This window comes from Garra rufa, chromosome 4 (assembly GCF_049309525.1).
Source record: "Garra rufa chromosome 4, GarRuf1.0, whole genome shotgun sequence".
NCBI lineage: Eukaryota > Metazoa > Chordata > Actinopteri > Cypriniformes > Cyprinidae > Garra > Garra rufa.
Genome location: NC_133364.1, coordinates 38,228,133 through 38,240,983, shown reverse-complemented (window position 1 = coordinate 38,240,983; position 12,851 = coordinate 38,228,133). Strand labels below are relative to the sequence as shown.

The following is a 12,851-nucleotide window of genomic DNA, read 5'->3' as shown; positions in this document are numbered from 1 at the left end:
ACTGCTTTTATCACCACCAAAGGGCTATTTCAATTAAAGTCTATGCCTTATGGACTCAGGAACTCTGCAGCTACCTTTCAACGGTTGATGGAGAGAGTTTTTGCCGATAAGGGGGAATATTTGTTTCGTCTACATTGATGATATTATCTATTCAAAAACCTTAGAGCAGCACATTCAACATCTCAATACTGTCTTTCAGAAACTTACCCAAGCCAACCTTACGTTTAATATGAAGAAATGTCACTTCTTCAAATGCCAGCTCAAATTTCTCAGCCATATTGTCTCCGCTAGGGGGGTGGAGATTGACCCAGAGAAGACCAGGGCTGTTGCGGAGTTCCCTCCTCCACAAGATCTTAAAGCTCTGCAAAGATGTTTAGGCTTGGCAGGCTGGTATCATAAGTTCATACCCCACTTTGCTGACATCACTGCTCCACTGAACCATCTTAAAATGAAAGGAGTTAAGTGGGAGTGGACACCAGAATGTCAAGACAGGCTGCACTCACTTAAAAAAGCATTAAAAAACTCACCTGTACTCATACAACCGGACCTCAACAAGCCCTTCCAAGTACACACAGACGCAAGCGATGTAGGACTCAGGGCTATCCTCACCCAACAGTCTGAGGAAAGAGAAAAAGTGGTGGCATTTGCGTCAAGGACCCTAACAGGGGTGGAAAAAAATTATAGCACATCTGAAAAAGAATGTCTGGCTGTTGGTGTGGGCCATGGAAAAATGGAGGCATTACCGGGAGGGAAGGCCTTTTGACGTCTTCACAGATTATGCTGCACTCACCTGGGCCTTTAATTGCCCTAAAACCTCCTCTCGTCTCACTCGCTGGACTCTCCGACTGCAACAATTGAACTTTCAAGTGCATCACAGGAAAGGCTGCCTCAATACCGGTCCGGATGCATTATCCAGGGTTTATGAGCCACCTTCTAATAATGCTGCCCCTTGCCTTTCAATATCATCTCATCATGCAAAGACCTTACCTCATTCCTTGGAAGAAATAGCTAAAGCTCAACGTTCAGAGAATATCAGCACTCACCTTCAGTCAGGCATCCAACCACGTGCAGTTAAAGAACAATCCATCACCTTTGAAGAACATCAAGGGGTGTATTACCGCAAAGTACCTTTGAAAAAAAAGGAGAAAAATATCAGCTGGTAGTACCTCAAGCCCTAAAAACAGATTTCCTGTATTACTACCACGACAATCCTCTAGGAGGCCATCTTGGTCAGTTAAAAACCCTTCTGAAAATCTTGGAGGTAGCACGGTGGCCGTCCATCAGGAAAGATGTCTGGGAATACGTAAAGAGCTGTGAGGTATGCCAGAAATACAAACCCAGTAACACTAAACCATCGGGACTTCTCCAAAGTTCACAAATAACAGAGCCTGGACACACCCTAGGCGTGGATCTAATGGGTCCATTCTCCACCAGTACAAAACGTAACACTTACCTGCTTGTCATTGTGGATTATTTCACAAAGTGGGTGGAGATGTTTCCACTTCGGGATGCTAAGACCCAGAAAATAGTGAAAATTTTCCGGGAGGAGATTTTTACTCGTTGGGGGGTCCCAAAACATCTAGTGCCAGACAGAGGCCACCAGTTCACAGCATTCTGGGTGATCTGTGTAAGACATGGGGTTGTGTCCGAAAACTAACCACAAGCTACCACCCACAAGCAAACTTAACAGAAAAAGTAAACAGGACTGTAAAAACAATGATTGCTGCCTATGTTGGAAAAATACACCAAACCTGGGACCAATGGCTACCAGAATTCCACTATGCCATCAACACAGCCCAGCAGAAAAGCACCGGAAAGACACCTGCGGAGCTCATGTTGGGCAGGCAACTGCTGGGACCGCTGGAACGCCTAATCCACCGACCACCTTCACCTGATCAAGCTGCATACACCCTGGTAGAACGACAGAACGACATAGCAGAGGAGGTGAAAAACAGGATGAGGATGAGCCAAGCCAAACAAGCTAGGTGTTATAATTACTGTAGAAAAAATTTGCAGTTTTAATCGGGTGACCTAGTCTGGTTAAAAACCCATCCTCTTTCCAGTACCTCTAACAAATTCTCCGCCAAGCTAGCGCCTAAGTGGGAAGGTCTAGCTGAAATAAAAAGTAAAACAGGGCCGATAAATTACACTGTGTGCTGGGGCAACCCACCTAAAACGGACGTAATAAATGTGGTTAATTTGAAGCGTTGTTATGGACACTCACCTCAAACGCCGTTGGCTGGGGGGAGGGAATCTATGTAGCACGGCCACATAAGAGGGATATTTATAAGCTGTTGATGAACTGCTAAATTGCTTGTTTATTTGTCTCAGCTGTTGCAATGTTATCCCCTTGTCTGTATTGCCCCACAAAATGTTGTTTTCCCTGTTCTCGTCTCGCGAGAGTTCTGCCGTGCTACGCCAGGGAATTCCCTGATGTCATCCAAAACACCTGATCATACACTTCCGATAAAAGAAGCCGGCATTTCAGCATTCAGGAGCGCTCTCTGGGAATACGATCGATAAAATTTTCATCTGCTGTCTTTATCTGTGACTTATCAGCCTTCGTGGAAATACTGCCCTGGTGGATTAATCTCGCTTGGGATTACGATCTTGTTGGACTGTGTTTTAGGTGATTCTGTTACAGGACAGCGCTGTTCCTCTTCTTCAAGCTCACGGACTCAAACGCTTCACCGGTGAGGCCGAAGCAAATCATACACACGCACACACATACACAAACATTGGACTATTTCAGACTTTACAAACGCTCACATTACATATTGTACATATACATATTTTTTCGTTATTTGTATGTCTTGTTTGTCCTGTAAATACACTTTGGGTTGGTATCCAATCTTCACGCTGTTTGTTTATTCTGTATATATCCCTTCAAATAAGGGTTTAAAGAGGGATTACCGAACGAACTTTTATGTGTGTAGCCTGCCTTACTTGGCTGAGTGTTACAAAATAATAGATGCCGGCAACTGTTACTGTTGTTTTGTTTGCTGTATTTCTCCACATCTGTTTAATGCAACAGTGTCATACAGAATTGAGATATGTACTGTTTCTGTTTAAGTGTGGGGGAAAAAAACCTTTAAAAAATTTAAACTGCATTTTTGCCATGTGCTATTCACCCAATATTGCCTTTGGAACAGTTTCACCATTTCTATCACTCCACTTGCAGTATTCCTCACAGTGAGTATCATGGTTGATAACCAAACCCAGTTTAACAAGGTTATCATTTATCAATTAATACTGTTGTTGTGTCACAGGTGGTAATTTTTTATTTATTTTTTTGGTGAGAATATACTGTAGTTGTTTACACTTCAAAGATGCACTTTGTAATGAAGAGAATGTTTATTTTTCAGTGGCAGTTAGGCACTCATGAACCCAGAGGTTAGACTCCTGTTACAACATAATTAGTAGTGTTTAACAGATAGAGAAACGTTTTTACAGGTCATCTGTGCTCTAAATTATACACCCTACCAGATAAACACATTAATATTGCTGTTTGTTTACTTCTTTACACAGGCTATGTGGCTGTAATATCACTGCTCGGTCTTGTGAGAGTTTATCATTAGCTCTACAATTCTCACATTCCCTTCTGAGAGAGCTAGACCTAAGTGACAATGACTTGCAGGATTCTGGAGTGAAGCTAATTTCTGATGGACTGAAGAGTCCAAGCTGTCAGCTGGAGATACTGAGGTAAATGGTTTTTGATAAAATAAATAAAAATGTGGAGTGTGATTATCAGATTGTAAAGCTTGTGATATAATTTCATGAACACACAGCACAACACATTATTCATTTACATACAAGCAGCTCATGGTACAGTATTTTTTTAGTGTTCCAGAGTGACTCGGTTCAAAGTAAATACTGCTCCACATGAACTCAATTTGCAAGTGCTGTGAGTTTGGGTCACTTATAGCACGGATGTGAAAATGCAACATGCATTTAATATCTTTCCAATCTTGTTTTATTTAATTGGCTGTCTACAACATTGTGACTTTTACAAGCACTGTTAGTCAGCTGAGGCAGACCAGCCTTTAAAATATTAACACTTTACAATAAGGGTTTATGAATAATCATGTACTAATGCATAAATTAATACTTAAGTCATTGCAAGCAATACACTGCTTTTGACACCAGATCCTCCTGTCAACCCTATTGGCAAATGGCTTCTGAGGAACTGCACTCTAGTGGTTTGAATCTTACCTTTCAGATAGGCCTTTCAAGGTATCTTGGAGAGGTGAGGTGTCCAAGTCGCAACCTTTAACTACTGGAGTGCCTCAGGGCTCTGTTCCTTGGTCCACTTCTTTTCTCTGTCTACATGGTCACTAGGTTCTGTCATTCAGAAACATGGCTTTTCATATCACTGCTATGACACTCAACTCTACCTCTCATTCCATCCTGATGATCCGATGATAGCTGCTTGGATGCCAGCTTGTCTAACAGACATTGCAGACAGAGCTGCTTGTGTATCTATCAAACCCATTGTTTCATCACAATTTTACAACTCAGTTAGGCACATCAACTATAACTCCTTCAAAAACAGCCAGAAACCTTGGAGTTGTGATTGATGATCAGCTGACTTTCTCAGAACACATTGCTAAAACTGCCTGGTTCTGCAGATTTGCTTTTCAACATCAGGAAAATCAGGCCCTTTCTTTCGGAACATGCTTCACTACTCCTTGTTCAAGCTCTTGTTTTGTCCAGGTTGGACTATTGCAATTCTCTCTTGGCAGGTCAATTACAATTCATCCAGAATGCGGCTGCAAGATTAGTTTTCAAAGAGCCGAAAAGAACGCATGTCACACCTCTCTTCATCAGTTTGCACTGGCTACCAATAGCTGCTCGCATAATGTTCAAGGCATTAATGTTTGTCTACAAAACCACCACTGGCTCTGCACCGCTTTACCTAAATTCATTACTTCAGACTTATGTGGCTTCTAGAACCTTACGTTCTGCAAGTGAACAATGTATTATTGTGCCATCCCAAAAAGGCACAATATCACTTTCACAGACTTTTACCTTAAATGTTCTCTCTCGCCAGAATGACATGCCCAACTCAATCCAAGCAGCTGAGTCTTTAGCCATCTTCAAGAATTGGCTAAAACATGTCTCCTTTGACCCTCTAACTCTAGCACCCTCTATTCAATTTCTATTCTTAAAAAAAAAAAACTCTATTGTTTTTATATCTCCTATCTTTTCTATCTTTTTTTATTTATTATAGAATTAACAAAAACAAAAAACATTAGCTCCCTCTATTTTTTTATTCTCTGTTTAATTTTTTTACTACATAGTTAAAAAAAAACTTGCTGCGTATACTGCATTAAGCTAAGACTTGTCATAACACTTACATTGGTCTTTTGTTGACTCTGATTGCTTCCATTGTCCTCATTTGTAAGTCGCTTTGGATAAAAGCATCTGCTAAATGACTAAATGAAAATGTACATGTAACTACCCATACACTAATATCAACTAATGGCTTGTTAAAGTTGATTTTGACATGACTTTACTTGAGGGGGCCCAATCCTAATGAATTCACTTTTAACTACTTACGAAACGCAGCTCATGATTTATGTTTTACTTTCTATCAAATACACATGTACTAAGATGCTGTGTGAATTTTCAAGAAGTCTGAGAGCGGAGGATCTTCACACATATTGAGGGGCAATATGAGTGTAGCTCTTTTCATCAGGAATCCCTTACCATTACAAACTGATGTGTCAGATTTTCTCTTCAGTGCACCCCCATCCCGTCTGGTGCACCCTTGCCATGACTTGACAAAAACTGAAAGCATTGGCAGTGCATTTGTAAATCCAGATCAGCAAAAAAGGTGAAAACAGATATTTGTATTAGTTTATTCACAAGGTCATCAATGGTGTTCAAAAATACATTACAATCAAACCACATGTTGCAAATCATGCTATACCCTCTGCAGTATTCATTTTTTAACCTCTACAAGACATTGAATTGTCTGTTTATCAAAGTAATGCCATGTGAACTATTGTTGTGTTTGTAGGTTAACTGGCTGTATGGTGACAGAGGAGGGCTGTGGTTATTTGTTTTCAGCTCTGAGTTCAAACCCCTCACACCTGAGAGAGCTGGATCTGAGCTATAATCACCCAGGAGATTCAGGAGTCAAGCTGCTCTCTGAAAAACTGGAGGACCCAAACTACACACTGGGCAAACTCAAGTATGTTGGGTATTTTATTTTAAGCATAAACAGAGCTCTAGGCTCATTCTTCCTACTGGTCGCACTGGTGCAACTAACTTTCTCAGTTACTTGTCCAAGAATATGATTTGGTCTCTCTTTTTTTGCTACAGCATGGGATTATTCAATGCATGAATAGTTTTTCTGTTATCATAGATTGTAGAAATCTCACACTCTTTAGTTTCTGTATGGGTGTGTTGAAAGTCAGTGAAACCAATTAGGATTGTCTGCTATTAATACTACACATTATAAATTACTAAGACGAGGCATGGCATAAACCACATGTTATATTGTATATTGACAAGTAAATTATAGAAAGTTTAGCAATACTGTGGAATGAAATATAAACAAAATAATAACATAAAGCCAATTAGAATGAACAAGTAGAATAAATCACTTTGATAGTTTTCAATCAATGAGATCATCAGATTTGTCTCATATAAACAATGCTTTGTATTTTATACCACATAACCTTAATATTATGACTTACAAGCTGTCTACACAAAATGACCCGAACAAGTCTGCACTGCTCTGAATGTCTAACTCCTGCAGATGCGCTCTTCATGCAACAACGTGCAGAAACACGGCAAACTCTAAAAATTCACAGCATTTTATTATAAAATCAGTGATTAAAGTTCTCCGCCGCTATGACGGATTTCCGTTAACTGCAGTGGGTCTATGATGGATTTCTGTCAATTAGAGAATATATATATAACGGAATGGCGGTGGAGGACCTAGGGACTGAGGCAGGACCGGCAGACGGGGCAGGAGCCCACCAGGGTGGCGCAGACGGAGCAGGACAGGACGGGCAGAGAGATCATTGACGGCCTCCATAGCCGTGACAGGGTGGACAGGGATTTCAGAAACAGCCTCCATAGCTGTGACAGGGCGGACAGGGATTTCAGGAGTGGCTTCCATAGCCGTGACAGGACGGGCAGAGAGTTCATAGGTTGGATATGCGTCGCTGGGCGCTAACACCGTGCAGGGAGCAGATGCATTGACTGCCACCTCTGGGGAAACTATGGCGACCCCCATAGCTGTGAAGCCACAGTAGACAAAGCTGCCTCCAGAGGTTCTGCAGTGTAAGCCGCCACCTCTGGAGACTCGTGGTGGTGTATGCGGCCCAGACACACCATAAAGCGAGCCCCATGATGGGAAGTTTTATAGATGGAGGAATCAGTTCAATAACAGGAGGGGTGAGGTAATCAGGTTTGGGGATAGCAGCAGAGCATACGGATGACAGCGGTGGAACCTCCAAGCAAGATGCCAGACTAGGATGGCGAAGGACTGATCTTGAATCAGGTTGGTCGACTGGGACGTGACTTGGCTTAGGACACTCAAAGGAGACGTGACTTGGCTCTGGACGCTCGGGCGAGACGTGACTTGACTCTGGATGCTCGGGCGAGACATGACTTGGCTCTGGGGTAGAAGGTGTGACCTTGCTTGACCTTGAAGGGATGGCTGTGGCCTGACCTGGCTTTGAAGGAATGACTGTGACTTGACTTGATTTGGCTGGAACAGCTGTGACTTGACTTTACTCAGGATGTAAAACTGTGACTTGTCTTGACTCAAGAAGTGCTACTGTGTCTTGACTTTATTCAGGATGTGAAGCTGTGACTTGTCTTGACTCAGGAAGTGCTACAGTGTCTTGACTTGACTCAGGAAGTGCCGCTGTATTCTGACTTGACTCAAGAAGTGCTGCTGTGACTTGACTTGTCTCTGTAGGGAAGAGTTGCGACTTGGCCTAGCACAGGAACCTCAGCTGCGATGTAACTTTACTTAGCAGGAACAGCAGCTGTAATTTGACTTGGCTTTGCAGGATCAGTAGCTGTAAGGTGACCTGACTTTGCTGGAACAGCGGCTGTGACGTGACTTGACTTTACAGGAACAGCAGCTGTGACGTGGCTTGACCTTGCAGGAACCGCAGCTGTGACATGACTTGATTCAGGAGCCGCATCTGGAAGGGTGGCCATGATAGCTGCAGACTCAGGAGCAGAAGACATGACGTGAACAGGCTGTGGCTTGGCTGACGTTATGTGAACAGGCTGTGGTTTGGCTGACGTGATGTGAGCGGGCGCTGGCTTGGCAGACGTGATGTTAGCGGGCGTTGGCTTGGCAGACGTGACGTTAGTGGGCGCTGGCTTGGCAGACGTCGTGACGTAAGGTGGCTGTGGTTTGACAGACATGGCGTAATCTGGTTCTGGAGCAGCAGACTTGATGTGGGCTGGCTCTGGCATGTGGACTGTGGCTTGGCGTGGCTCTGGCGGGGCAGCCATCTTGGCGACAGGCTCTGGCACGGTGGCCATCTTGGCGACAGGCTCTGGCATGGCAGCCATCTTGGCGACAGGCTCTGGCATGGCGGCCATCTTGGCGACAGGCCCTGGCGTGGCGGCCATCTTGGTGAAAGGCTCTGGCGTGGCGGCTATCTTGGGTGCAGGCTCTGGCGTGGTGGCCATCTTGTGTGCAGGCTCTGGCATGGTGGCCATCTTGTGAGGAAACTTGGGCGTGGCGGTCATCTTGTGCAGTGGCTCAGTGAGCAGCGGAGCACAATCCAAAAATTCAGTAAGCAACCCTTGAGGATCACTAAGTATGAGTATTGTTTTTAATGGGCACTGGCTTGGCAGATGTGGCATTAACGAACAGTGGCTCTGGGCTGGTGGCCATCTTGTGCAGTGGCTCTGGGCTGGCGGCCATCTTGTGCAGTGGCTCTGGGCTGGTGGCCATCTTGTGCAGTGGCTCTGGGCTGGTGGCCATCTTGTGCAGTGGCTCTGGGCTGGTGGCAATCTTGTTAACTGACTCCTCGGCAACTCCCACAGTGAATGAGGAGCCAGTGAGCAGCACAAGGTGGCTGTGGTTTGACAGACATGGCGTAATCTGGTTCTGGAGCAGCAGACTTGATGTGGGCTGGCTCTGGCATCTGGACCGTGGCTTGGCGTGGCTCTGGCGTGGCGGCCATCTTGGTGACAGACTCTGGCGTGGTGGCCATCTTGGCGACAGGCTCTGGCGTGGTGGCCATCTTGGTGAAAGGCTCTGGCATGGCGGCCACCTTGGGTGCAGGCTCTGGCGTGGTGGCCATCTTGTGAGGAAACTTGGGCGTGTTGGCCATCTTGTGCAGTGGCTCTGGGCTGGCAGCCATCTTGTGCAGTGGCTCTGGGCTGACGGCCATCTTGTGCAATGGCTCTGGGCTGGCTGATTGTTCTGTAACGGAGGGAGTCTGGACAACTGAGAGGTGTGGATCCAGATGCAAACTTTATTAGCAGAAGCGTGGTCAGACAGGCAGGGTTCATGGCCAGCAAACAGTGTAAAACAGGGTAATCCAAAAGAGTAATCCAATAACCAGGCGTAAGGTCGGGGCGGGCAGCAAGGAATCAACAAAACAGTCCAAAATCGAAACACAAAGGCAAGGGAACTAACATAAACAAGGAACTTGGGAAATGCTACAGGCTAACAACAATCAGCAAACAGAGGAGTGAGGGAGTGACTTATATACCAAACACAAGGGGACACATGACAGAACCAGTCAATGGGAGACGGACACATAGAACAGAGGAACCAATCAGAAAATGACACACAGACAAGGGTAACACATGGTAGGTTGAGACCACAAAGCATAGTCAGAGTCTGTACTGGAGTGCCCTCTACTGGAGTTCAGGGGCACTCCAGCTGGTGACCGTAACAATAGTATATATATATATATATATATATATATATACATAGTATGATTTTGTAGTCATAGACTCACGCATTTGTACTAATGTAAAAGGGATATTTTATATTTGAGAAACGAATTGTTTAACACATTAAACATCTATTCGCAAACTTACTAATAAACGTCTAAAAATACACACAGTATAAACACTTTACATCTGATTGTTATACGATCAATTAAATTAATAAATAAATATGATATTATAGTCATAAATACAAGCATTCTTAGTATGTAATATACATGTTGTCTAAACATTCTTACACTATTTCATTCAGTGTTACAGCATAAAGACCATTACTTTTTTTATATAGTATCGTTTTCTAGAACATTAAAAAACATCCTGGCATCGTGACATATTTAGATGCAATGAAATGAAACATTCTTGATAATGTTTTACTTGATGTAGTGTAATTAGAGTTTGAAAAAAGTCTAACTAGTAAATTATGTGCAAGTTTTGTCACAGTAACACAATAACAGTAAATGCAAGTAGGCTAATAAAAGAAAGACTTATTCATATAAATGTCTCCTCCTGCTGGATTGCATCGCATAACGTTTTTCTTCTAATCGAGGTAAAAATCAGTCTTAATCCTCACAGCGCATCTTCTTCCAGAAACAAACAGTAAGCCAGATGAACTTGAAGCAAACTCGCTGCTTTGTTACAGTGAGGTAGGCGTTTACCTCCCGCGCTTTGCTCATGTGGCTAATCATAATATAAAAGCAAAAGTAGCTTGTGGGCGTGATCGGATAGACTGGACATCTTGTTGGTTTCATATGGATTACTTTATCACGGAATATTTGTTTTCGATAAAACTTACTTCGTTTAAAAGTATACATATCAAGCTTTCTCTAGATATATTGCTCACATCTCTGTGTTGTGTATTGGCTGAGTTATAGTACATTTTAATAATGCGTTTCTGAATGAAGATCACGGAGATCAATGCGACAGACAGAACACCCTGATTGTTTTCTTTATTTTGCAAAATCATAATGTTTTATTGTTATTATACAAATAAAAGTAGATCCCTTACAGATTCAATTGATGTACTGCTTTTATCTGTATGATCAGAAATGACAGAGTAATTGAAGTTCCTTTTGGGAAACTGCCACACAACGCGTATACACATTTGTCAACCTCAGGGGGTTAAAGGTACTTTCCTGCTCCTGTTCCCTTCTCATCTGTCCAGTTGTTTCCTTCTCTACTCTTACTGTCCTGGGCCTGTATTTATCAAGCATCTAAGAATTACTTTCAAGAACACAGCTAAGAATTGACTTGTGTAAAAAAAAATCTTGGCTCAAAGCTGCATTTAAACGTTAAGTTATCAAGCATCTCAGTGTAGGACTAAATCTTAAGTGTTAGTCTTAGAGATGATTCACGACACTTTGTTGTGCCACAAACAGGATTTTGGATGATGAAATACACATGGACCAATCACTGAATAGATTTCCTTATATTTATGAATATTCTCAGATAAATTTACATTGAATGGTTAAATTCCTTATAGGAGTTTACATTCAACACACATGCTGAGTTCAAGCCATATTGTAATTACCGTAATTTCGAGATGACAACACATGACGTTCCACTCAGAGCTGTTCACATCCTCAGACTCAGAATTATGTTTTTTCTATGGCAACACTATCAATGCCTAAACAGAGCCTACGTTGGTCAGGTGGTACAGCGGTCATGTGGTACATGTCGTAGCTCTCAGAAGAATCCTAGTCCACAAGTTGTAATTACAAGGACGTGAACGCTTTTTACAAGTTGGAATTTGTCCTGTTCTGTTCTGTTTTCCCAGTGTTTTTCCCCCTCTGTTTCTAGTAATAATGTTTTAGTCCTTGTCCTTAGACGATAGTCAGAGAAATTATATATTATTTCAAAAAATTTTTATTAGGTTTTCTACATGGAAAATTTACTCAACATATTACAACATTCTTTTAAATTGTCCTTCCATGTTGTTACTAATACTACCCCAAACGAACACTTCCCTCCCTCAGCAGTCTATAAATTCCCATTGAGAAAAATTAAATAAATACATAAATAAATAATAATAATAATAAAATAATAATAATAAATAAAACAGGTAAGGGAAAGGTTAAAAAATAAATAAATAAATAATTGTATTTATATACTATTGCTCAGTTTAAGTATCAAGAGAGTTAGCTAGCAAATACTCTAAAAAGGGGTGCCACAACTTATCAAAGGTCTTTAAAGAGCCAGTAAGTGAGAGTCTAATTGTTTCCAATTTAATGCAAGTAAACACTATCAAAAGAGGGTGGAGAGACGTGTTTCCACTTTAAAAGGATAAGACGTCTTGCTAGTAAAGTAGTAAAAGCTAAAGCCTTTTGAACCACTACTGAAAGGTTAACATCTACTGCTAACCCAAAAATTGCCAAAAGTGGATTTGTATCAAGATCTATGTTGAAGGCATCTTTCAAAGTTTTAAATATTTTAGTCCAATAATCAAATAATTTAGGACATTCTCACAACATGTGGATGAGATCCGCTGGTGATTGCTTGCACCTATTACATGCATCGCTGACAGAGGGGTATATTTTAGCAAGTCTAGCATTAGTATAGTAAACCCTATGTAGAATCTTACATTGTATAAGTCCATGTCTTGCGCATATAGATGAGGTGTGCGTGAGCTCAAGAATTCGCTCCCAGTGTTCATCAGATAACTCAAAACCTAAGTTCTCCTCCCACGCACCTCTGGATTGATTTGCAGAGCCTGGGTTAATATTGTGGATCAGATTATAAATGACAGAAATACAATGTTTTGAGTCTGGTTCAAGCTTTAAGAAGTCATCCAACAGAGATTCAGGGGGACGATTTGGAAAATGAGGGAATAATTTTTGCACAAAGTGCCTGACTTGGAAGAAACGAAATAAGTGGGAATTAGGTAGATCAAATCTCTTAGAAAGGTTATG

At 42.1% G+C, this 12,851-nt stretch overlaps 1 protein-coding gene across 1 annotated transcript in view; it reads left to right on the top strand.

Annotated features, from left to right (window-relative positions):
• Positions 1 to 12,851, top strand: part of LOC141332929 (NACHT, LRR and PYD domains-containing protein 3-like) — a 443,961-nt gene that overhangs the window by 53,588 nt on the left and 377,522 nt on the right. Inside the window, exons 3-4 of the mRNA XM_073837888.1 lie at positions 3,529 to 3,702; positions 6,023 to 6,196. Of these exons, the coding sequence (XP_073693989.1) occupies positions 3,529 to 3,702; positions 6,023 to 6,196 (348 nt within the window). The remainder of the gene's footprint in view (positions 1 to 3,528; positions 3,703 to 6,022; positions 6,197 to 12,851) is intronic.